Below are 25382 nucleotides of genomic sequence, written 5' to 3'. Positions count from 1 at the left end.
GCTATAGACATGCCCCATCTAAACCAAACCTGCCCACTTCATGTTAGTTTTTTATCTTGAGGATCTCGGACTTTGTCTCATAGTCAGTTCACGAGTACCCTCTCCTCATGTTATTCGGCCAAGGAGCTACAGAGCGGAAACCTGACCGCCCACTCTTTGATTAGCCGGAAGTAAATGTCCCGTTCGTCTTCTCCGCAGGTATTGCAGGAAATCGCTCCTATAAGGAGTTTTGAGCCACGAAGCGACCCAACCAGGTACGAGATCAATGGCGGCCTGACAACAACTGATAAAAAGTTAAGAAAAGAATAAACAAACACGTCGGGGCCGGCGAGAGGAGCCGCGGCAGAGCGGCGCGCCTGCCGGCCCGTTTTCGCAACCTCGGAGCGGTTCGCGTCTCCATGGTAACGGCAACGCCTCTGATTGATGGGCTTTGGCTAAGCATTGTGGGTAGTGTAGTCCTTCACCGGGCATCCGGAAATGAAACAAACCAAAACCCGAGTTGAAATATACGGACACCGATCTGCGACCTCTTCACGAGCACCATCTCACAATGTGGCAGCTCATGGTACCTCTACCTTGGACGGGCCATGCATGTGGTTGCTCATCACATTCCCCGCGGTAACTATGAATGGCAGTTTTACTCCCCGAAGCCCTCGTTGCAGCTCTTATTCTCGGCCTACTGTGTGTGTTAGAGAGAAGCAAACCACCGGTCAAGGAAAACGCTTCATTTTTGCATGCATACCAAAACACTTCCGGGTTGACGTTCAACACTTAAAGGGAAACCACTGGTCAAATATTGCAATTAAAAGAAATGGATGTTTTTCTTTGAATGTGTGTGTGTGTGTGTGAATGGGTGAAGGTGAATGTGTGTGTGTGTGTGTGTGTGTGTGTGAACGGGTGAAGGTGAATGTGTGTGTCTGTGTGTGTCTGTGTGTGTGTGTGGGTGAAGGTGAATGTGTATGTGTGTTTGTGTGTGTGTGTGTGTGTGAATGGGTGAAGGTGAATATGTGTGTGTGTGTGAATGGGTGAAGGTGAATGTGTGTGTGTGTGTGTGAATGGGTGAAGGTGAATGTGTGTGTGTGTGTGTGTGAATGGGTGAAGGTGAATGTGTGTGTGTGTATTCCAGCGATTCAAGTGAGTTCCTCATGAGACACTACAAGAGCTGATGACTGCTCATGGCATGAAACAGGCTTGTAGTGTCTCGGAAGGAATTTACTTGAATCACTGGAATACACACACACACGCACACACGCACGGTGTGTCATTCGTTCTAAAAAAAAAAAAAACCCTCTCAGCGCCACTCATCTCAACAATTTCCCCGGCCGCCACACGGCGGCGCTGTGGCGTCGCGGAACGCCGCCTCCAAAGCAGTGCGTCAGAATCCGGAGGGGAGGGGGAGGACTTACACAACCAGCCACTTAGAGACGGTGTACGGCGGGTGCGCTGGGTCAAATCGCGCTGGCAGGCGGCGACCTCGTCATTTCTGCCGTCTCTTCCCACAATGGCGAGATAACGGGGCAGGATGAGAGCGTCGCGCAAGGCGAGGAAGAAAACAGCGAAGCGCTCTCTCTGCTAAACGCCCGCGGCTCCCTGCAGGCGCCAAGACTCGGACGGACCGGCGGAGGGGCTTGGTGGTCGGAGGGCTCTCTCGCCCGAAACGCCGCGGCCGTTGGTGCGGGTTGCTTGGCGGAGAGCGCCGCCGCGATGCTACGTAGGCAACTCGGAGCGCAGCGCCGACGCAGCGGGCAGCACGAGAAAACAGGCGTCCTTGCCGCGAGAGAGAGCGAGCCCGCTTTCCCGGAGGCTCGCGCGCGCTAATACCGGGACGAGGTCGGAGAGACGCTGGTTTTTTTGTTGTTTTTTTTTTTGTTGTTTTTCTTCTTTTGGGGTTTTGGGGGGACGACGACGACGCGGCGGCGACAGCGCACCAGAAGAAGAAGACCGACCAACCGGGGTTTCCTTAAGTTTTTAGTGTGCGCGCTCGGGGGGGGGGGGATGGCAGGTCGAAGCCGTAGAGCATGGTTTAGCGTTCTGCTGGGACTCGTCGTCGGCTTCACGCTGGCCTCCAGGCTCATCCTGCCCAAGGCGGGCGAGCTGAAGAAAGCCGGCCACAAGCGCAAAGCCAGCCCCGCCGGCTGCGGCTTGAATGGGGGCCACCGGAAGGAGCCCGGCGGCGTGCTGTGGACGCCGCGGGACAACGGTCCGGCGTCCACCGAGAGACCAGGCACCCGGTCCAATAGCTTCCTCTTCGTGGGCGTCATGACCGCTCAGAAGTACCTGAACAACCGCGCCGTGGCAGCGCATAGGTAGGCGAGCCGACGTAGACCGGCGCTGCCCTACCCCCCTACCTACCTACCTACCCCCCTACCCCCCACCCCCTACCTACCCCACCTACCCCCTACCCCCCTACCTACCCCCCATCCATACAAATCCCTGCTGTCAACTTCCAGCAGCCCTGGTCTGGACCCTGTCCACGTCAGTGCTGCTGCTCATTCCTTAACCGTCGCTGGTCGCACTCCGACGCTCCATCACCTCAACTGGGGGGGGGGGGGGTTAGGGGGGGTTGCGTTGCGATACTCGGCGACTTGGCTTCTCGCAAGTCGCCGAGTATCTGTTTGGTGTCACCGATAACCGGCTTCTCTAGTCGCAGGCGCCGGCTCCAGGCCGTTAAAAGCGGCAGCGGTGGTGGCGGTGGTGGTGGTGTGGGTGCCGTGCCACGGTGCATCCTCATCATCATCCTCATCATCGTCAGACCAGCCCCGCTGACATCACACAGGGCTGCTTTCAGTGTACCTCGGCAATTCAAATCCTAGTTTTTGTTTTTAGTTTGTCTAGTTCCTTTCTGAAGTAAATGAAACGCTTCCTAGGACCCAAGCCTGCTTTCTGCTGCGCATCACCCCACTTTTCTAGCTTTGTTTTTTAAATTCTCAGTTGAACGCCACCCCCACCCCTCTTTTTCATTGAAATTTAGAAATTGAAAACCCCTCGAGTCAAATTTGTGATTTCGGGCTGTACAAATAAAATGGGCTTGACTTGGTTTGGCTGGAAGACGGATGGTATTGCTGGTTAGTGGGATCCAAGTGGGAGGGAGTGTGGTGTTGAGCCATCTTTGGTAGATGGCACTGACAGTGGAGGGGAGCCAGTCTGTCAAATAACCCCATTGAAGGCTAGTGGCAGAAGTAAGGGCTGAAAATATTGATTTGTATCTTCAAATCGGACAATAACGGCTTTTTATTATGCTCTTTACATACAAAAGTATTATTGGTGTCAGTTTTAACTGGTCAATTTTGCTCCTGAATGAAAGTTTAGATGTCATTTTCAAAAACAATTTTCTAATCACCGTATGAGTTCCTTTTCCAGATCTGTGCACAATTATAGCAGCTATAATGCATAGCAGCAGTCAGACAACTAGGAGGATTTCAATTCTAATTCTTACCACAACAGCCGTCTTAACATCAACATAATAAAGGCAACATTTTGCAATTTTAGCTGCAACCTCTTTCAGTTAAGGCAAACAATTCTCCAACTAGCAATAGTGGGGGAAAAAAGATCTTTAACTGTAATTAAACAGGTGTTGAATCATCTTCAGCCCACTTTCTAAAACGGTGACTATAAATGGCTGGTGACTATAAAAGTGTTGCATTGATTTAGGGAATAAAACGTGTGGACAGCTGAGGTAATACAAGTCAAACAGCTCCTCAAACCTTGGGCAAGAAAGACAAGCCTGTCAACAGTCTCTGGTTTTAAAGAGGATCTCTAGCAGGCAGCTAGTTATGTACTGATAAACACTTTTTCAAGTGAATTTTGTAGTTCTGGATCAAAACTCATATATTGAATATGGTTTTTCTCCTTGACTTGGAAAATCAGACAAATCACTCCAGAGATTATGTGATTATAGGAATGGGCTCTTGAGATTTCTTCAACAGCAAACAATAGGCCTACATGTTAATCATTTTCTGTTTTTCCATGACATTTTTTGACATAGTTCTGCTTGCAGTGAAACTGCTTAATTGCTTACAAGGGAGTCATTGAAATGTAGCTGGTGAAATTTTTCGACTTCTCCGAATTTTGTTTACAAGTCATTTAACATCTACATGTAAATATGGCTGACTTTTCCTCGTGTGCCCAGTGATGCTAAGAGAACATTTTGAATGGTGTGGCCAAAGAGGTCTTTTGGGGTATGGCACTCAAATTGTTCCTAGAAGTCAGTGTTCTTCTACAATATGATAGCAGAGTATAGTTGTGCAATGAAGGAGATCAGGAGACATAATTTGCTGAAATGGATGTGGTAGAATAAGAAACCTGTTTAAAGTCATAGAGTCAAAGAGATTTGAAAAGATAGCTCTAGATATCTTCGTTCCAGACATTTTTGCAGGCAACTTTTCTGATAGCATTGCAGTCGCTTTACATCCTTGCTTACTTTGAGACTGCAAGGGTGTCTGGAGCGGAAGTTATTTGCAGGTATTTGCAGACAGCTTTATAACAGAGTACTGATTTGTCTGGAAACGAGCTCATAATTGCCCATAATTGTAAGCTCTCTAGTAAGAATTGTAGGAATGCTGATCTGAGACCAATACAGTTATCATCAAGTGCCTAGTGTCATGTCACAAAATCACTATCTGGGTGGCCAGGTGTTGTCTTCGGATGGCCTGAGCCACCTGTGGCCCCCACCTAGACCTGCAATTGCCTGTGCCAGAACCCCTCAGAGGGTGAACTGGGGGGCAGATATGCACAAGTAATGCTCTGCCAGTCAGCTCACTAAGGGGATTTATTTGTAAGGCCAGCCATACAGACAATCTTAGCTAGACTATGGTAAGCTAAGTTTAGTTCAGCTACTGCAGTGCATTAACTGCATGATTGGTTGTCCTGTTATCATTTGTCTGCATGCTGTTAAACATGAGATTGTGAGAGAGCCAATATCGAAAATAAGGAAGATTATTTTGAAATCAAGGAAGATGATATCAAACAATGTCTCGTAATTCAACACTGCTGAAGGTCCTAATTTAATTTAATGCCATTCAAAACTGACAGCAATTTGACCCATATTTGCAGGTATAATCTTAGAAATCCTCCGTATCTGATACCAGCATCTCAGTTAAAAAGAAAAAAAAGTTGTGTTGTTTTACAGTAGTGTCTTTTTCCGAGTTATGAGTCTGTTTTGAATTTGCCAGAAGAGCCGTTCTGGATATGCCGCCAGTTCCATTATGTTCACCACATTGGATTACCTTTGGTGTGAAAGGGTCTGTGGCTCAAAGTCCTTGGAAATCAGTCCTGGGTTACAGCACGACAATCTTCCATGGCACGTTGCGTTTTCCTGTAATCATGTTTTCTGCACGATTATGTTAATCATGCAACCCATTAAATAACATATCCGTGTTTGGCAGGCAAAAGTAAACAAAATGGATTCACATTCTTGTTGGGAAGTATTTCTCCTTATCATTGTGCACTGTAGCTGCTGTGTGAAGCTGATCTGCAACAACAAATGTTACACAATACTGTCGATTTATGAAAATTAGTACCACCGTGCAATTATTTTAACCATCTGACATTTTATTTAGCTAAACAAGAAGGTGATGCCACAGTTGTAAGGGGGACTTTCCAGAAAAAAGCTGGAATCGATTTGGCGTTCTGAGAGGGGTGCTTATAGAGTTTATCCCTAAGTGTTTGTAGATATCTAACCTTCTGATTCTTCTCTTCTGTGTGTCTGTGTGTGTTTGTGGCTGTCTTTCCTAGGACATGGGCCCAGACCGTTCCGGGACGTGTGGAGTTCTTCTCCAGTGAGGGCTCAGACACCTCCATCCCCATTCCCATAGTTGCTTTGAGGAATGTGGACGACTCTTACCCGCCCCAGAAGAAGTCATTCATGATGCTTAAGTACATGCATGACCACTACCTGGACAAGTATGAGTGGTTCATGAGGGCTGATGATGATGTCTATATCAAGAGTGAGAAGTTGGAGAGCTTCCTGCGCAGCCTCAACAGCAGCGAGGCCATCTTCCTAGGTCAGACGGGCATGGGGGCCAGGGATGAGTTGGGGAAGCTTGCCCTGGAGCCCGGGGAGAACTTCTGCATGGGGGGCCCAGGGGTGATCATGAGCCGAGAAGTCCTAAGGAGGATGGTCCCACACATCAGAGAGTGTCTACAGGAGATGTACACAACCCATGAGGACGTAGAAGTGGGCCGTTGTGTCAGGAGGTTTGCAGGGGTCCAGTGTGTCTGGTCCTATGAGGTAGGGTGGAAGTTGATTCATATTTAGACACTTTATTATATTTTCTCATGAGTGTAATACATCACATAACTTATCACAGCCCTATTGTCTCCTTTGAACTGTGAGCGTTGAGAGAAAACTGCAAATGATAGATATTTCGGTGCAAAAAAAAAAAACCAACTTTGCCGTTGGCAGCCCTCTCTTTCAGTTAATTAATGCACAGGTTTGAGGTCGACTCCAAGAAAATTCCCCTTTGGACTGTCAGTATCCCTGTTAATCTTACTGCCCGTCTAATGTTTTAAACTTTGACCCACTGATTTATGAACCAAGCAGCATTTTCCCTCCATTCGCCAAAATAAAATCATCACCCCACACTTTGGCTTGATAATATGCATTGTTTAAAATGCAGTCTTTCTCACAAGTTTGAGGAACCATATTTTGTTGCTCTGAACTGTATTTTACAGCTTGGGAAACACGAGTGTCCCTGACTGACTGACTGACTGAGTGATCAGTTTAACACGATTGGGCCACTGGTTCAGGTGACCAATAACGTCACTGAAGTTAACACGATTGGTCGGCCGAATGCACAGTTAAAGCACCCCAATTAACAGTCACGCTGACAAAACACTCACTGGCGTACTCACAAAAGGGTTGCGCGGCTTTTGCTGTCGCTAAACCTGCCCAAATAAGACAAACGCAAACCGTGTAATTTTCAAAGCACCCACAAAGGGTGAAATGCACTCCTAACTGCTCTGCTAGGCAAAAAGTGTCTCGGTGTTATTAGCACATATTTCAATTAGCTAATCTGCATACATGGTTCAAAATTGGCCCCTTTCTATGCAAATGAGCTTCATTGCAAACAGTGTCCAATTCACGAACGCCAGCGCTAATAGGTATGTGCACGTTTGATTGCAGCGCTAATAGGTATGTGCACGTTTGATTGCAGCGCTAATAGGTACACAGAAAATTATTAATGTCTTCAGAGAGTCTATGGTAACTGAAGCACATTTGTAAGGGGTGATCATGACAGCAGCGATTTTAGCCAGGCGAAGGCATCATCATGCCAGCCGTGCCCATGAGCAGATATTTTGAAGGACTATATCGCTTTTTGATTTAACCGAGACCAAAATCAGTCACAGGTACAGGTCGCCAGCTGTAACAGTTCTTGCTACACTTGATGACATCAAGGATGACATTGAACCTGCCTGCTGTGTTCTTGGCACGAAGGCACCATTTATGCTTTGCCACATGGATAATGGCAATCAGATGCAAAACAAGGGCAAATTGCACTCACCTGCAAAACTTTATGGGCATGTTTGTGCTGTAATGTCATTGGCACGATATCTTTTGTGAATCGGGCGTTGAGATGGGACAGATAGTGGTTGCAAGTGATGCGTAGTTCATGCTGCTATCAGCGGCCACAAGCCATTCTTTGTGAGTTTGCCCGTCAATACAGAGTGAGTCTTAGAGACACGAGAGACATCCGCAGACAGAAACAGATTAAAGATAATTAGACTTGGTATACTTACCATTGAATTAAGTTCTCTTTCAAATCAAATATCCTCAGATGAGTGGAAAGAACTGTTCTTCGACCTGCATTTATAACCTTTTTATTTACTTGAACGTAGCTTACCCATGATGTGATGTGCTACTTCAGTACACTTTACTTTTCTGGGGCGGGGGGGGGGGTTACCACTTTATCTCCACATTTGTACTTGGCCAATTACCCCACTCTTCCAAGCCATCCCGGTCTCTGCTCCACCCCCTCTGCCAATCCGGGGAGGGCTGCGGACTATCACATGCCTCCTCCAATACATGTGGAGTCGCCAGCCGCTTCTTTTCACCTGACAGTGAGGAGTCTCACCAGGGGGACGTAGCGCGTGGGAGGATCATGCTATTTCCCCCAGTCCCCCTACCCCCCCTGACCGACCAGAGGAGGCGCTAGTGCAGCGACCAGGACACATACCCACATCCGGCTTCCCACCTGCAGACACGGCCAACTGTGTCTGTAGGGATGCCCGACCAAGCCGAAGGCAACACGGGGATTCGAACCAGTGATCCCCGTGTTGTTAGGCAACGGAATAGACAACTCAACCTGGTCTTGTTTAACTTAGAAGCTAGATGCCATTACACTCAAAGCAGAGCCATATCCTTTTTCCTGTGCCTAAGTGTCACTATGTCGACATAGTCTCAGGCCTTTCTTCTTCTAGCCAGTGTGTGTGCATGTGTAGCTGTGCATGTGTGGGTTTAAGTCATAGATCTGAACATCGATGTAGCTGTACCTTTCCTTACCACCAAGCTCATGATAATACTTCCCTCTGAGTTTGTACATCTGATTTCAGAGATGACTTTTCACTTGACACTTGGTGAAGAATTTGTGGCACAAATAGCAATCTCATTTTTTTATAGAGTTCATGCAAGTGCAACGGTGCGGTCAACTTTTCAGACGTCTAGTTAGACAGACACATTCCCCATTCAAATCTGCATATAATATCAGGCTTGGGTTTAAATTGACTGAAATGAGCATCTGTTCAGTTGAAAGACTAAATCTGTTTTGGCTGTTGGTACGAGTGAGAATTGGCACCTCTTTGGCCTTCGCGAGAGTTCAGTCTGCGCTACCCTCAGTACTCGTGCCCCAGGCAGCTCTAAACCGGCATTTGAAGCTGGTTTAATTGCAGCCTCTAGACAGTCAAATAGAAATGAAACCATCCAGGAAACCTGGTAATCAAGTCGGCGATTGAAGCCTGTTCTTTTGGAGTAAACCTGTCTTGAACAAATTCACAGAGATGTTAAAATCTGCATGCTTTCTGACTGGTTTTGTTCTATAAATCACTAAATTGATTTTAGCTGTGCACGTTTGATTGCATGGTATTTATTTATTGTTGAAGCTTGCAGCTGAGAGGGTGCAGTGTTAGGAAGATATTAAAACAGCATAAAAATAACAAATTAAAGCAGCAGCCTGGCTCTGCTTTTGGATTAAGTAATCATTAAATGCCTACGTTTAGGGACCAGGAACAAATCTCCTTTTTATGTGATTTTTGGTAGCGGGTTCATTCCAAGTAGCTCTTTCTTAGTCATGTTTAGAATAAACTAAGCTGTATCATAGACTTATGGGTGGTGGACATTCATAAGGATGACAGTCTCCCCCCCTCCCCCTTTATCTCCCCATTTGTACTTGGTCAATTACCCGACTCTTCCGAGCCGTCCCGATTGCTCCTCCACCCCCTCTGCCAATCCGGGGAGGGCTGCAGACTACCACATGCCTCCTCCAATACATGTGGAGTCGCCAGCTGCTGCTTTTCACCTGACAGTGAGGAGTTTCACCAGGGGGACTTAGCACGTAGGAGGATCACGCTATTCCCCCCAGCCCCCCCCCCCCCCGAACAGGCGCCCCGACCGACTAGAGGAGGTGCTAGTGCAGCAACCAGGACATGCCCACATCTGGCGTCCCACTCGCAGACACGGCCAATTGTGTCTGTAGGGACGCCCGACCAAGCCGGAGGTAACGCGGGGATTTGAACTGGCGATCCCGGTGTTGGTAGGCAATGGAATAGACTGCTACGCCACCCGGACGCCCAGAGATGACAGTCTTTAGACGTGTAGCTAAATCAAGAAGAAAATATTCTTTGATGGTTTATTGAAATTACAAGAGATTTTGACCTGCGAATGATAGAAGGCTATTTCATCATCCACTGTGCACTAGTGGCAAGGCAGTGTACAACCTTGTTAATACCAAGCTGCAGTTTTTAACTTGGACCCATTAATTAATGAAATAAACACCAAAGTTCTCTGCATCCCCTTACCCCAGAGGTCAGTGCTGTCGGACATGTTAGAATGGCGATCACTAATTCAAAACAGCCAACTGGTTTAGCCTGAACCACTCTGAGATATTGCTGTCGTTTACAGGAATGTTCTTGCGTGTCTATAAATGTAGATAATGCAAACCTTGGAGGAACTCTTGACCACATGCCACAAAGCTGAAGTGATCATTTCATGACTGCTTCTCCAGTCGAAACAAAGCTGACATGTGTTTGAAAAGACTTCACCAAAGGCTCATTGTTTTAACTCCTTCACAATCTATTTCTGTTCCAGGCACTCAAAAATACTGTCCTGGTATTCCGTTTTAAATGACCCTGAGAGCAGGGTAAGTGGTTTAGATAATGGATGGATGGATGTTGGTGTAAAGAAAGGCCTATCCAAAAATAATAGATAGGCTCCAGCATCCCCGCGACCCTGAGAACAGGATCAGTGGTTTGGGTAATGGATGGATGGATGCCACGAGGGGGAATTCACATGAAATCTGGGAGACCGTAAACGACAGGATGGTAACGGCAAAACGGAACGGGAAAAAACCCCCCCACAAACTGTGCGACGGAATGGCAGTAAACAAAAACTACATGGGATGCTATGGTGATGTTGTATTGTTTGCAGAAAAAAATACATTTGATTTAACAAACGTTTCTTTTAATGTTCGTTTTATTTAATGAGATCAGGCAGGAGTCTCCGTGGACTATGATGTTTGCGGATGACATTGTGATCTGTAGCGAGAGTAGGGTGCAGGTTGAGGAGGGCCTGGAGAGGTGGAGGTATGCACTGGAGAGAAGAGGAATGAAAGTCAGTAGGAGCAAGACAGAATACCTATGCGTGAATGAGAGGGAGGACAGTGGAATGGTGAAGATGCAAGGAGTAGAGGTGATGAAGGTGGATGAGTTTAAATACTTGGGGTCAACTGTCCAAAGTAACGGGGAGTGCAGGAGAGAGGTGGAGAAGAGAGTGCAGGCAGGGTGGAGTGGGTGGAGAAGAGTGTCAGGAGTGATTTGCGACAGAAAGGTACCAGCAAGAGTTAAAGGAAAGGTTTACAAGATGGTAGTGAGACCAGCTATGTTGTATGGTTTGGAGACAGTGGCACTGATGAAAAGACAGGAGGCGGAGCTGGAGGTGGCAGAGTTGAAGATGCTAAGCCTTTCATTGGGAGTGACAAAGAAGGACAGGATTAGGAATGAGTATATTAGAGGGACAGCTCAGGTTGGACGGTTTGGAGACAAAGCAAGAGAGGCGAGATTGAGATGGTTTGGATTTGTGGAGGAGAGATGCTGGGTATATTGGGAGAAGGATGCTGAATATGGAGCTGCCAGGGAAGAGGAGAAGAGGAAGGCCAAAGAGGAGGTTTATGGATGTGGTGAGGGAGGACATGCAGGTGGCTGGTGGGACAGAGGAAGATGCAGAGGACAGGAAGAGATGGAAACAGATGATCTGCTGTGGCGACCCCTAACGGGAACAGCCGAAAGCAGCAGTAGTAGTAGTAGTAGTAGTAGTACTAGTAGTAGTAGTAGTAGTACTTGTAGTAGTAGTAGTACAGTAATTCTGTCAATCCATATACCTATAAAGTAAATTCGCAATCTTTTCAGTTTTGTGATGTGCTACGTAACGTTTGGTTGTAAATTCCACCATGCAAGATGGCAAAGGGTTAAAATATTTTACCTTTCGGTGGCGTTAATGATGTCAGCATAATTTGCCAGTGTCATCTGATTTCACGGTCTTGCTCTCGTCCACAATAATGACTTGTGGTTTGCCATCTGCCGTTTACCAGATTCCATGTGAATGAGAATAATGGTTTTTCTTTTAAGATTATTTTTGCGGCATTTTCCGCCTTTATTAGATAGCGATAGTTGAGAGGGTACAGGAAAGGCAGGGGAGAGAGAGTGGATGACATGCAGCAAAGGGCCCGGGCCGGATTCAAACCCAGGCCGCTGCAGTAAGGAGTCAGCCTTATGTGGTACGCGCTTGAACCAGGTGAGCCACCAGGGTGCCCTCTAATGGGTTTTTTTTTCCTGACGTCCATTACGTTGGACATTGGGTCCAAACAGCAGCGACATATTAGAAAGATTCATATTAAACATGAAGCTGTAATGTCTCAACATTATTTCTAATATATTTCTGTCGTATTTCAATGAACAAAAAGGTTGGGACACTAGCATGAAAAATGAAGCAATTTCTTTGGCTAGCCTGACAATATCTAGCTATAACTACTCAACCCAGCAGCCACAGTTTTAACAGCGGCATTAACTGGTCTAAGGGAGCCAGTCCCAGCCAGTTGCCTTTGCCCCCGCAGCTTGACTCTTAGAATGTTGTAGCGAGCCAGTGTGGAAGAATGAGTTGAGAGGTAGAGATCTCTTTTTAATCGAAACTCCTGTGCCCCATACACTGCACCACCCGGGAGTGCTCTTTTATTTACACACCGGCCAGAACCCCCCCCCCCCAAATGTCGCAATTGGCGACATCAGTCTAAGTCACGGTCCTAACATCAGTCAGTCAGTAAACAGTCCTCTACCCAGTCCGAGTCAAAATCCCAAGCAACAACACATCCCAACATGAGCAAAACTGCCGAACACGCAAAAATACAACACAATCAACAACAATCCCAACTCGAATGGTAACAGTCCCATGAGTCCTTGCACTTCCCCAGCGCAGATCCGCTGACAGTCAGAGCGACCACCTCCCCCGGTTGCTACATAGCCCCCACCTGAGGGGTCAGTTGCCCTCGATAACCCCATCACCCAACACGTAGTCCCCCAAATGTCCAGGGTGCTGCTGCTGGTGAACAGACCGCCCAAAGCACCGTGTGTCATAGGCCGTCTTCTGCTGCACTCTGGAGCCGGCCCAGGCCCGGTGGGTGCAGGACTCGCAGCAGTGCACATGCAGCTCCATGTCTCGTCGACAGTCCGGCCAGTAGAACCGGCCCCTGAGGCAGTTGAGGGTCTTGGTGTTCCCGTAGTGTCCCGCCCTCACCGAGCCAAGGACCATCTTGAGAACCTGGGGACAGAGCACACGGGGCACCAGTAGCTGCAGGAGGTCCCTCCCTCATCAGGGAGCATGCCACCTCCAGTACGCCAACCAGTCACGGAGCTTAAAGTTGCCCCATTGAGAGTGGTAGGCCTTTACCTTGGGCCCCAGCACTGACACCTCTATCCACTGGGGGCATGATTGAAAACAACTCTTCCGGTTCAACCAACGGCAAACATGCTTCAACTGAAAGTAAGGCTTGCTGTTGAGAAAAGCAACAATGTAGTGTATGGCATCTTGTGATTAGTTGACCGTCTAATTGGATAACCCTGTGGACTGGGTAGGTGTCAAATTAAGTAAAAAAACAGCAAAAAACAAAAGAAAAGGGAAATATATTGGAATGGTTAAAGGTATGAAGAATGACAAATTGGCTTGGTATTTCTCTGGAAAGGGGACCCATATGTCAATGCCCTTGTTTGGTCTGCATATTACTCTTTATTTTTTTTAATGTAGTTTGCCCATGCCACAGAGCTGCAGAGAGGTGTGCCTGACTACTTGGGCAAATAGCAGACATTTGACCATACAACATTTGTGAGTGACAAGGTTGCCATGGTCCCAGTCTGTTTTTAAAGATTTTTTTTTGTTAGGGAGTTTTACCATTTATTTGATAGAGGGAGAGAATGTCACACAGCGTAGATCCTGTGCCTAATTCAAACCCAGGATGCTGCAATTAGGCCTAATCCCGTAAAGTATGCACTTATCTGCTTGAGCTACCAGGACGCCCCTCCATCACCCAAATTATTACATTTTAGGATTGGGTAAGTTCTCCAAGACCCAGTTTTTTCCTTGGTATTGTTGAATACCTTGCTTTTGGGCTGGTGCCCCAGATAAAGACTTAGGCTTACTAATAGTAATGATCCAGCTGTTGTCTGGCTCTTTGGTTAAGGTTAGCCCTAAAGTGATAACGAAGTCTTTCTACTGTGACTGAAATCGAAAATGATCAAACTTGAAAAGCCTTGCAGTCCCCAGCTTGGGCTGTATGAGCCAGTTGCTATGGTAGCTGTGTTCTCCTGACTCTCAATGGCTTGTGGGAATGGGGAGGTTTTGAGAGTCTGGGAGCTATATTTGCATCTCTATTTTCTCTACTATCCAACAAAGCATAGATCATCCATTCATTATCCAAACCGCTTATCCTGCTCTCAGGGTTGCGGGGATGCTGGAGCCTATCCCAGCAGTCATTGGGCAGCAGGTGGGGAGACACCCTGGACAGGCTGCCAGTCCATCACAGGGCCCACACACATACATTCATACCTAGGGACAATTTAGTACAGCTGATTCACCTGACCTACATGTCTTTGGACTGTGGGAGGAAACTGGAGCACTCGGAGGAAACCCACGCAGACACGGGGAGAACATGCAAACTCCACACAGAGGACGACCCCCGAGGTTGGACAACCCCGGGGCTCGGACCCAAGACTTCTTGTTGTGAGACGACCGCGCTAACCGCTGCGCCATTGTGCCACCCAAGCGTAGATCAGTGAAACAAATACTACAGAGATCTGTAGCATCTTAGAAGCCTCTGGCAAACAGTCTTTCATCAGTAGCTGTATACCACACAGCCATGCATCAGTAGCTGTATACCACACAGCCATTCATCAGTAGCTGTATACCACACAGCCATGCATCAGTAGCTGTATACCACACAGCCTGGCATTCTAAACTGAATGTAATTCCATTATAGTGAAATGGGCAGACATTTGAAAAACAGTCAACTATGTAAAACTCAAAAGACTGAATTTTGAGTAGTTAAGTGTTTATTTTTATCAGTTTTAGTCAATAATCAGTTGTTTTTTTTTAAGTTACATTTTTGACTATTTTCACCTTACTGACACCTATGGAGATACTACATGGTAATTGCTGTTGAATCAGTTCATCAGGCCACAACGTTTATTGAGAGAGAAATGTTTCATCACTCATCTGAGTGACCTCCTCATTAGGATTGCATGTGCAGGCTCTGTCTGCATCTGAGGCTGAATCTCAGGTGGTTCCTGTAGTCTGCCATTTTACGTGCCGTTCGCTCATACTCGCGTGCAAATTGAAGGCAGTCCTCGCCGAAATGAGTCATGCTGAATAATCCGGGTAAGAAACTCGGGAGAAAGTTGAATCAGTTCATCTGGACGCGTTTATTGAGAGAAACGTTTCATCACTCATCTGAGCGACCTCTTCGGTCTCGACTGACTGCAGGTGTCCCCACCGTTATGAATAATACAGTGGCATAATGACCAAAAACGATCAGTAGAATATGCAAATTTTCCTGAACAATTTGCATATGCACCATATGCAAATTTCCGTGACCCATTTGCATATGGGGGGGCCCAAGAGTACATCTGTCGCCATCTTACAATGCTGTGATTGCAAACACATCCAAATCCTCTGTGAACAGTACACATGGCCATTGAAACTCCCAATTAATGCTCGTGGTAATTAGCATATGAACATGATCGTTTTCGGTCATTATGCCACCGTATTGTTCATGAAGGTTTTTGAGACTGAAGAGGTCGCTCAGATAAGTGATGAAACATTGCTCTGTCAATAAACGTTGTGTCCAGATGAACTGATTCACCTTCCTTTGGTTTTCTTACCTGGATCACTGAGCGTGCATAGAGACGTGGTAATTGCAGTTTTGCTTGAGCAGTCCATACACCAGAGATGCATCTGGAATGGGACAGTGTTGCCAGTGCTGTTTGGGCAGCACCTCCCAACACTTGAGTTGTAAATTCAGTGGGTAAAGGTGTTTACAACCTTGTGAGGTTAAACAGTTCTGTTGTGCCACATCTAGTAGTCGAAACAACGTTGCTTCCTCTTCAGCTTGCTGCTACCTGCCCCCTGCTGTGTTTGGTTGCACAAAAAAAAGTTAACAAAAAATTTTTGTTTGTGCAGAAAATCTTCAGGGTTGTATCTTTTTTTTAAAAATTATTATTATAACTTTTTGTTAAAGGTTTAAAAAAAACTGTAAAAATTATAATTAGTAAACATTTGCCCTGTGATGGCCTGGCAGCCTGTCCAGGGTGTCTCCCCGCCTGCCGCCCAATGACTGCTGGGATAGGCTCCAGCATCCCCGCCACCCTGAGAGCAGGGTAAGTGGTTTGGATAATGGATGGGTGGTAAAAATTAGTTCCAGGCATCCAGGTGGCGTGGCAGTCTATTCTGTTGCCCAGCAACACGGGGATCGTCAGTTTGAGCCCCCGCGTTAACCTCCAGCTTTGTCGGCGTCCCTACAGACACTATTGGCTATGTCTGCGGGTGGGAAGCTGGATGTGGGTATGTGTCCTGGTCGCTGCACTAGCGCCTCCTCTGGTCAGTCAGGGCGCCTGATCGGAGGGGAGGGAGAACTGGGGGGAATGGTGTGATCCTCCTGCGCGCTACACCCCCCTGGCGAAACTTCTCACCGTCAGGTGAAAAGAAGCGGCTGGGGACTCCATGTGTATCAGAGGGGGCATGTGGTAGTCTGCAGCCCTCCCCGGCTCGGCGGGGGGGGGGGCAGCGTCTGGAAGAGAGGAGTAGGCTTCAGTAAGGCTTGATAACCACTTTTTTTTCACTAGATCAAGTCCCTATGTGTGACGCGCCCCTCATTTTGACACCGTGCTGAGGAGACCAACTGTCAACGTAATTTCACAATGGGTTCACCAGCCTTGTTCTGACAACAGTGTTTATTCTTGTGGTCGGTGTAGGAGGGCAGTATTTCTAGATAAGGGTTGCTTATTCATGCTGGAGCCGCACATAGGAAGTTAGCTGCCCACAGTCAACTCCTCCATGCTGTCTGCTCTCGTCTCTCCCTGTCTCTCCGGCCTCCAGCCCTCTTGTCTCTTTCATTCCCTACTGCCCCCACCCCACACACCTTTGACATGATCTTTTGACGCGTACTCATCACGGATCAGATCTTGGGGGCAGCAGCATGACCAAGCGGTTAGTGAGGTTTTCCTGCATCGAGAGGTTTCGGATTTCCTCTCGGACCAGCCTGCTCCCCCTGTACGCAGCCATGTCTATGGCAGTGTCCATTAGCGAGCTACTGACCCTGTGTCTGCACTAGGGTGTTGACTCAGTGATACAACTAATGGGTCAAATGATGCTTCCTCTCGTGTGAAGATGATAAATGGGGGGGGGAAACTTAATAAAGAGTATCTGCTTTGTGTGATGTATCCCATTAGATGTAGTCTAACAGCTGGCAAACTGATGCTCTCTGTTCATCTTTCTCTCTACACGTTCTCATTCTGAGCCTTTGTCACACTATGATATGCCCCGCCTCCAATATATGCCCCGCCTCCAATATGATGTGCCCCGCCTCCACATTGTTAATTAATTAATTATCAATACTCAATTCGGTGTTTGCTTTAATTCTCTTGGCACATTCCTTCTCCCATTTTGATGAAAATTGTGATGTGAAATTTTCATTTAGGGAAGAATGGAAAAGTGAAAGGTTTCAGTCCAGAGAAGCCCTACGTTCTGCCTGCCCCTGTCTGGCTCTGCCTCCATCTTCTCCTATGCAGACAGCCCAGTATGCGGTGAACCTCGTGTATTTCGAGACATCCTGTGGCCGCTGCTGTATGTGTGTGCTATTTTCTCTTTTGAGCAATGCCTTGCACTGTGCTAAACTTGGGGCCCCAAATGAGCAAATAAATGTTTACAAGCACAACATGAAAATAAACACAAATGGAGCCCAAAGAGCTGAATTTGCATGAATTACAGTTCTTCACCATGAAACGCAGCCTCTGTCTGGCTCCAGCAAATGTAAATGGTGTGCATGACAGTGACACTTGAGGGCAAAAAAATAGGGTTAATGAGATAGAGATTTTGGTTTATACGTCTAGTAAGAGACACAGAAAAGCTTTAACGTCTTCATCTCTGTGGGTGGGCCCATTCCTGAGAAAGCTCTGACTGTTGGTTCCAAGTAATCTGTCTGCCTGTTTGCACGTTGCTGAGGGTATTGACTCCTCCTCCTGCCCATGAGTATTAATTTTTATCTCTGTCAGGGCCTTGTCAGTGGTCAGGTCCACTTGTGGGTATGACGACTTCTGATTTTCTCTGCCCCATGTCTGCTTCCATATCAATTACAGGTGATGCCCTCCTCGACTTGCCCTGTAACCCCCCCCCGATGTTTAGTCGGAGTATTTCGGTTGTCATTAGTTTACGGGCTGCAATGCTGTTTTACACTCGCATATACAACTCCATTAACGGTTCTCAGCAGAGTCTTCTTCTTCCCTTCATTCTTGTATTTGATGGTTTGCTTTGTACGAGACATCTCGGTCACATTCTTAGGCAATTTTAAGGGTGTCACTGGATTGCGTTCACTGCTTTACTTTATTCAAGCTTAATGTTAAAATTTGAGGTGGTGCCCAGATAGATAAAGCCTATTTTTTGTCATTGGAGCCTGTTTTCACCCTGTTTAGTAGCATCATTGAGGTAAGCGCCCACAACAGTAGTTGCCTCCTTCACTGTCACCATTTAAAGTTGAAGATCACACGCTGAATGCCAACTCACAAACAAGCTAGAACACGGCTAATGGGAATCACAAGCCTGCATTGCTGAGAGGTATGAGTCCACCGACTAATCCTAATTTCTTTTTAGTGGCTTGCATGCATGCCAAACTTGCTTCAGGGTTTCATACTGTGCACTACCATATGAGCTCTAACCCTGGGAACAAGAGAACTGTTGTTCTCAGTGCTTAGTAGCGCTTTTCTTCAGACCTGACTGTATTCTCCTTCCTCCCTAACTATCTCAACTCAGTTTGTCCATATTAATGTGACTCTTTTCAGTGCCTGCTGCACATGCCTTTTGCTAATCTGATAGATGTGGCAGTGGGGTGCAATTTTTTCCCCCCTTTCTACATAGAGTCGTGTGTAAAACTAAACGTAGACTCGGAAGACATACATTCACACACACATGCAAATAGATGGGAAGTGTCCCCAAAAGTTTTATCCGAAAGAGGTACTTCCTATGAATTTTGTAATTTCTAGTTTACGGGTATAGTTTGTGATGAAAGAAAAGTATTCTTCAGTGCTTCTTCCTCAAAAAGATATTTTGGATAGTTAAATCTAGTGTTTTAGCCTTTGCAGGGATACTTGAATAACTTGGTTCAATAGTGCTCTGTTAAAACTGTTGAATGCCTAAAACCAAGCAGCTGATTATGAGGCGGATTACATGAGCCCGATCAGATTCCGCTATTCAACTGTATGTATTGTTGTTCCCCTGCCATAAATGCAGGCAGATGGCTCTCCTAATGTATATTAAATCCCAGGAGCCATAAATACTTGGACAGCCATTTAAAACCTAGAAAAGAGTTTGGGTTGCATATCCAAGTGAGTACAGATAATTGAAACAGATCACACTTGAAAGTTTGGCCTGTTTCACAATGTTATTGGGGTTTTTTTTTGGCCATGATGCAAAATGTCATCATGCATGATGCCACGATTGCTTGTTTACATCAAAATTAAACAGTGCTTCGGGTTTTGTTTGTTTATGAATGTTTTCATAAATCATTTTCCATAGTGAAGATAAACTCATAGTTGTTATGCTTGCCTCGGCACACTTGCACTTTATTATGCACAAGTACAAATGGCTTTTATGCTCTTGGCTTCTCTCGTTTAAGTTTATGTCATACCAGTTGTTGTTTGGATGACGTAAGTGGTACTTGGTACTGTCGCCTCTCTTGAATCATTCTTGTTTTGAGTGTACAGGTGTAACACAGTTCCTGAAGTTAAGGCTTGTCTAGACAAGAATGGTATGGTAACAAGGAAACCAATACCCCGATTACAAAGACTAATAAGTTCAAGGTGACATTTCGATTAAAGAGTTTGAAATGGTGCCATTTTTTTCTAGGCCTCACGTGTTCGGTCAGTCCTACTTCAGTTTTCCCAACACGTTCTGTTGACTCTGGACGATTGAGGCAGTGACAGACCTCAAGTAAGCATGTCCGGTCATTTTTCCCTTTGTTTTTTTTTCTTTTTTTTTTTTTTTCATTCCCATTATTGGAGAGCGCCTCAACGTGGTCATTCCAACTTACCATCCTATCTGAGAGTTAGCTGTTAGTGAGCTAACCGGCTCCATGTATCCAGCAAGGGGCAACCACTGCAACTGATTTTGGAAGCTAATGCTGAAGCACCTTAAAATGCAGTGCACTTAATAGCCGTTTGATGGTGGCTCCAAAATGACTTGTGTAGAAGTCAAAAAAGGCTCTTCAGAAACCCATGGGTAATGTCACAGATGCTAGTCCATCCATATTTTTGTACAGTCTATGGTATATAATGGCAGACTGAGGACCGTAAACCAATTGTAAGCCAACTGTACTGTTTCCATGCATTAATAGGTCAAAATAGATCAACAGTTTCTTTCCACGAGCTGTCATTCAAATGAATGCTTAACATTGTCAAATACATCCAACCGTTTTGTATATACTGTACGTCATGCGAATACTGGTACACTGTCATGTCCATTTACCTCAAGCATGTATGTAAGTAACCTGCTAACATTTATTTCCGCATCTCTAATATATTCTCTACACCATTACACTTTATTGCCTCTTATTGTTGTGTTGCTGTGTTGTTGTTCTATGTTAAGTACACTGAGAGAGCCACAAAACTGGAGTGAAATTCCATGCTGCTGGCAAGGCAAATTTATTTGTATAGCACATTTCAGCATCAAGGCAATTCAAAGTGCTTTACATAAAACATAAAAGGTATTAAAAGAAGCAATATAAGGCTTAAGACATTTAAAAACAAATAAAAAGAGTTACAGTGCAGTGTAAGATGGAAATCAAAAGCTTCAAGTTTTATTTAATAAAAGGCATTGGTAAAGAGGAAAGTCTCCAGCCTAGATTTTTTTAAAAATTGCGCGTTGCAGCAGACCTGCAGTTTTCCCGGGAGTTTGTTCCTGATATGTGGTGCATAAAAACTGAAAGCTGCCTCTCCATGTTTAGTTTTGACTCTGGTGACAGAAAGCAGACCTATCCCAGATGATCTGAGTGGTCTGGATGGTTCATAGTGTAGCAGTAGATCAGAAATGTATTTTGGCCCTAAACCATTCAGTGCTTTATAAACCAAGAGCAGAGTTTAAAATCAATTGTTTGATGGACAGGAAGCCAGCGTAGCAACCTCAGGACTGGAGTGATGTGATCCACTCTTTTGGTCTTAGTAAGGACTTGAGCAGCAGTTTTCTGAATCAGCTGCAGCTGTTTGATCGATTTCTTTTTAGAACGACCTGCAAAAACACTGTTACAGTAGTCGAGTCGACTGAAGATAAATGTATGGACAAGTTTTTCTAAATCTTGCTGAGACATAAATCCTTTAATTCTTGATAAATTGTTCAGATGATAATAGGCTGACTTAATAATTGTCTTAATGTTGCTGTCTAAATTCAGGTCTGAGTCCATGACTATACCAAGATTTCTGGCTTGGTTTGTGGTTTTTAACATTACTGATTGTAACTGAGTGCTGACTTTTAATCGTTCTTCCTTGGCTCCCAAGACAATTGCTTCAGTTTTATTTTTGTTTAATTGAAGAAAATTCTGAGACATCAATTCGTTGATTTGTTCAATACACTTAATTGGTGCTTGTATGGGATTATAGTCCCCTGGTGATATGGTTATGTAACTCTCTGTGTTGTCTGTATAATCATGGTAACATATTTTGTTGTTTCCCATAATCTGGACTAGTGGGAGCGTATAGATGTTAAACAGAAGTGGCCCCAGAATGGAGCCTTGGGGAACTCCACAGGTCATTTTTGTACGCTCAGCTTTGTAATTACCTATAGACACAAAGTGCAGTCCCAGTCCTTTAAGTAGGTTTCAGATCAGTTTAGTGCGGTGCCAGAAAGTCCCACCCAGTTATCCAGTTGGTCTAGTAATGTTGTAGTCAACTGTGTCAAATGCAGCACTGGAGAGCCAATAATACCAGGACTGAGGTTCTACCACTGTCTATGTTTAAGCAGATGTCATTAAAGACCTTAGCAAGAGCAGTCTCAGTGCTGTGGTGTGGTCAAAATCCTGACTGGAAGACATCGAAATTGTTGTTTAGTGCCAAAAGTTGTTGAGCTGCTGGAAAACCGCTTTTTCAGTTATTTTACTAAGATACATGAGGTTTGATATGGGCCTATAACTGTTCATTATTGTAGTGTCTAGATTATTCTTTTTTAAGAGTGGCTTGATGACTGCAGTTTTCAGGGCCCCTTGGAAGAGACCTGAGAGAGGAGATGTGTTGACAATTTGTACAAGATCTGAGGACATGCAATTAGAAACATTTTTGAAAAAGCCCGTTGGCAGAATATCAAGGCAGCAGGAGGAGGATTTCAGATGTTGTATAGTGTCCCCTCAGTTTTTACGGTTGATGGGATCAAATTGTGACATGCTATTTGAATTGATTTTAGGTGGACTCAGGGACAACACATGCCCAGTGACTCCGTACAGCCAGTGACTCCATACGTCATACGGAGTCACTGGCTGCTAAGCCTAGACCCGAATATCCGAGTAGTCGTTCATTGGGTAGGTATTTGGTTTCAATTTTGGGCTGGGCTATTCGGTTTTTGTTTTTTTTTTGCTAAGTGTAGGCTATCAATAAAGGCGAACGCAAAATACATTTGTCAGCCCATTCTTGTACTATATATATGTTTTAATTGCACTATTAAAATATGGAAATATATGCTGTCTCAGCTGCGGCCATTTTGTGATTACCTCTGTTTGAGCATTTGTGTGCATGGAGATTGTACTCTCAAAGAAAACACAGGAATGATCGGAGAAAGCGACACCATTCACCCACAACCTTTGAAATGTTCAGACCCTTGGAGATAATTAAGTCCAGAGTGTGCCCCTTGTGTGTGGGCTCCATCACATGTTGAGTCAGTCCATAGTTATCAAGAGCACAACACAGTTCTTCAGTCCTGGGGGGTTGTCAGCATGGATGTTTAAATCACCAGCAATAACTACACTGTCAAATTCAATACAGATTATAGACAGGGTTGTCAGCATGGATGTTTAAATCACCAGCAATAACTACACTGTCAAATTCAATACAGATTATAGACAGCAGTTCAGTTAAGTCATCAAAAAAAGTTTGAATTGTATTTAGGTGGCCTATAGATATTTAGAAATATAACTCGAGAAGAGGAATTCAACTGAAGAGCCACATATTCAAAAGAAGCAAAATTTGCACAAGATATTTTTTGCATTGGAGTGAATCATTACACAAAATGGCAACGCCACCTCCTTTTTTATGCTTTTTGGTTTCACTGACAAAACTGAAGTTGGCAGGGGTTGACTCAATAAGAACAGTTGCACTGTTGTCTTGGTCTAACCAAGCTTCAGTTAAAAGCATAAAATTGAGATTGTGCTTGATAATAAAATCATTGGTTAAAAATGTTTTTCCTGCCGAAGACCTGATGTTTAGTAACGCTAAATTTAATGTGTTAAAAGTAGTATCTGTGCAATTTTTTGCGACAGGCTGTAGCTGCTGGTGTACAACTGGAGTCAGATTAGATGAAGTAGCTGTGCACTTGGAGTACACTTTGTTCCTCCTGAAGCTGGTCAAAACAAGAACTACAGACTTTGGAGTTGCTCCTCGCTGTCCGGCATGGACTTTAACAGCAGCAGAGGGTCTATACCCAGTAAGCAGAGCGAGACATGGGCTGAAGGGGCGGGGGGGGGGGGGTAAGGACCCAGTCGGTCCTAGTAGTCAGCATGCCCTGTAATGCTGATCATGGGGAGATTGTCCTTGGTTTGTTTGACTACGTCAAAAAGGCAGGGGTATCATTGCCACTGCTAAACAAACCTTTCCTCGGTTTCATTGTTCCACCTGGCATCAGCAATAGCAGTGTGTTCTCTTTGCCATGTTTACATTTGTGCACCAGAGAGCACTCTGTCATCTTCTTGGTCAACGTCAAGGAACATTTCATTGGAGATGTCAGACTAGGTAGGAAAATACAGACAATTCTGAAATGCTAGATTTTCACCAGGATGTGGTGGGGCGTTCCAGATGCCACTGTTCTTTGATTATGTCACACTGCATGGAGTAAAGACACCCGCTCGTTGTTCCCGATGTTCATAATAGGGCTCGATGCTGTAAATTTGTCAGCAATGACAAAATCATGTCGAAATTGGGTAGTCTGATCTCGGCATTAGTTCTGTTTTCGGAACTCATTATGAATATGGGAAGGTCCACGCCATGCTGGTCAGCTGCGAGTCTGTTGTTATCATTTCAGTACAAAATCATTAGGTTAAAAATTATTTAATATGCTAGTTCAGGGGTCAGGAACCTTTTTGACTGGGAGAGCCATAAAAGCCAAATATTTCTAAATATATTTCATTGAGAGCCATATAGTATTTTTAACGTATAATAAATTAAATATGTCTTACTTTTAATGCGACTTCTGGTGCTGCATGGTTTTGCTGATGGCCTTGTAGTCTGGTTCATACGTGGTGAGGTTGAGCTTCATGCAGGCGTTGAGGCTTCCATCAGTTAAACGTGAGCGTAGGTTGGTCTTAATGTTCCTCATATGCGAGAATGACTGCTCACATGCATATGTAGAGCCAAACATGGTCAATACGGCAATACTCACACGCTGCATTGTGTGGTATGTCACAGGAAGCTCGTTCCAAGTTTTAAGAATCAGCTGGTCTTCAGGTTGAAGATTTTTCATTTCTGTCCACTTGTGTTCCCTCGCCATCTCTGTTCGCTGTCGCCCAAGACTTTCCAAGAGACCCCGGGGATGCATGTCAGGTCGATTTTGTCCACTGCACACTCATGTGGATGAGTGATGAACTTGAAAAGACCAGTGCGCGCAAGAAATTCTCCAAAACGTGCTTTGAATGACTGCAGGAGATTGGACGTAAAGCCAGCTAGCTGCTGGAGATCCAGATGTTGAGTGGAGTCACTTGCTAAGCATGCATCTCTAAATTGTTGCAGTCTTTCAAAGTGCAGAAGATGACCTCTTTCAATGTCCCTGAGAAAGACTTCCAGCTTGCTTTCAAATGCAAACACTGCTTGTTGAAGGAATGAGATTGTATTTCCAATACCTTGCATTTTCACATTGAGCTGGTTCAGATGGCCAGTTATGTCCACGAGATAGTGAAACTGCAGGAGCCAGTCAGTGTTGTCTAGCTCAGGATGCTTGACGCCTTTCATTTCAAGAAAAGTCCGGATTTCACTCAGGCAAGCTGCAAAACGGCTGAGCACCTTCCCCCTTGACAACCAACGCACGATGCTGTGTAAAAGCAGACCGGGATAATGATTCCCAACTTCTTCTAACAGAGCTTTAAACTGGCGATCATTTAAAGCTCGGGCAACAATAAAGTTGACCACTCGAATGACCAGCGACATCACCTCACCAAGCTCCTGGCCACACGTCT

At 45.4% G+C, this 25382-nt stretch overlaps 1 protein-coding gene across 1 annotated transcript in view; it reads left to right on the top strand.

Moving 5' to 3' along the window:
- Nucleotides 1-1920: 1920 nt before the first annotated feature.
- chsy1 (chondroitin sulfate synthase 1) overlaps nt 1921-25382 on the top strand; it is a 92790-nt gene continuing 69328 nt past the window's right edge. Inside the window, exons 1-2 of the mRNA XM_056278900.1 lie at nt 1921-2306; nt 5734-6229. Coding sequence (XP_056134875.1) covers nt 1996-2306; nt 5734-6229 — 807 coding nt within the window. The 5' untranslated portion in view covers nt 1921-1995. The remainder of the gene's footprint in view (nt 2307-5733; nt 6230-25382) is intronic.

Source organism: Lampris incognitus, chromosome 4 (assembly GCF_029633865.1).
Source record: "Lampris incognitus isolate fLamInc1 chromosome 4, fLamInc1.hap2, whole genome shotgun sequence".
Taxonomy (NCBI): Eukaryota; Metazoa; Chordata; class Actinopteri; order Lampriformes; family Lampridae; genus Lampris; species Lampris incognitus.
Note: the sequence above shows the minus strand (reverse complement) of the source record. Positions and strands in the feature narration are given on the sequence as shown.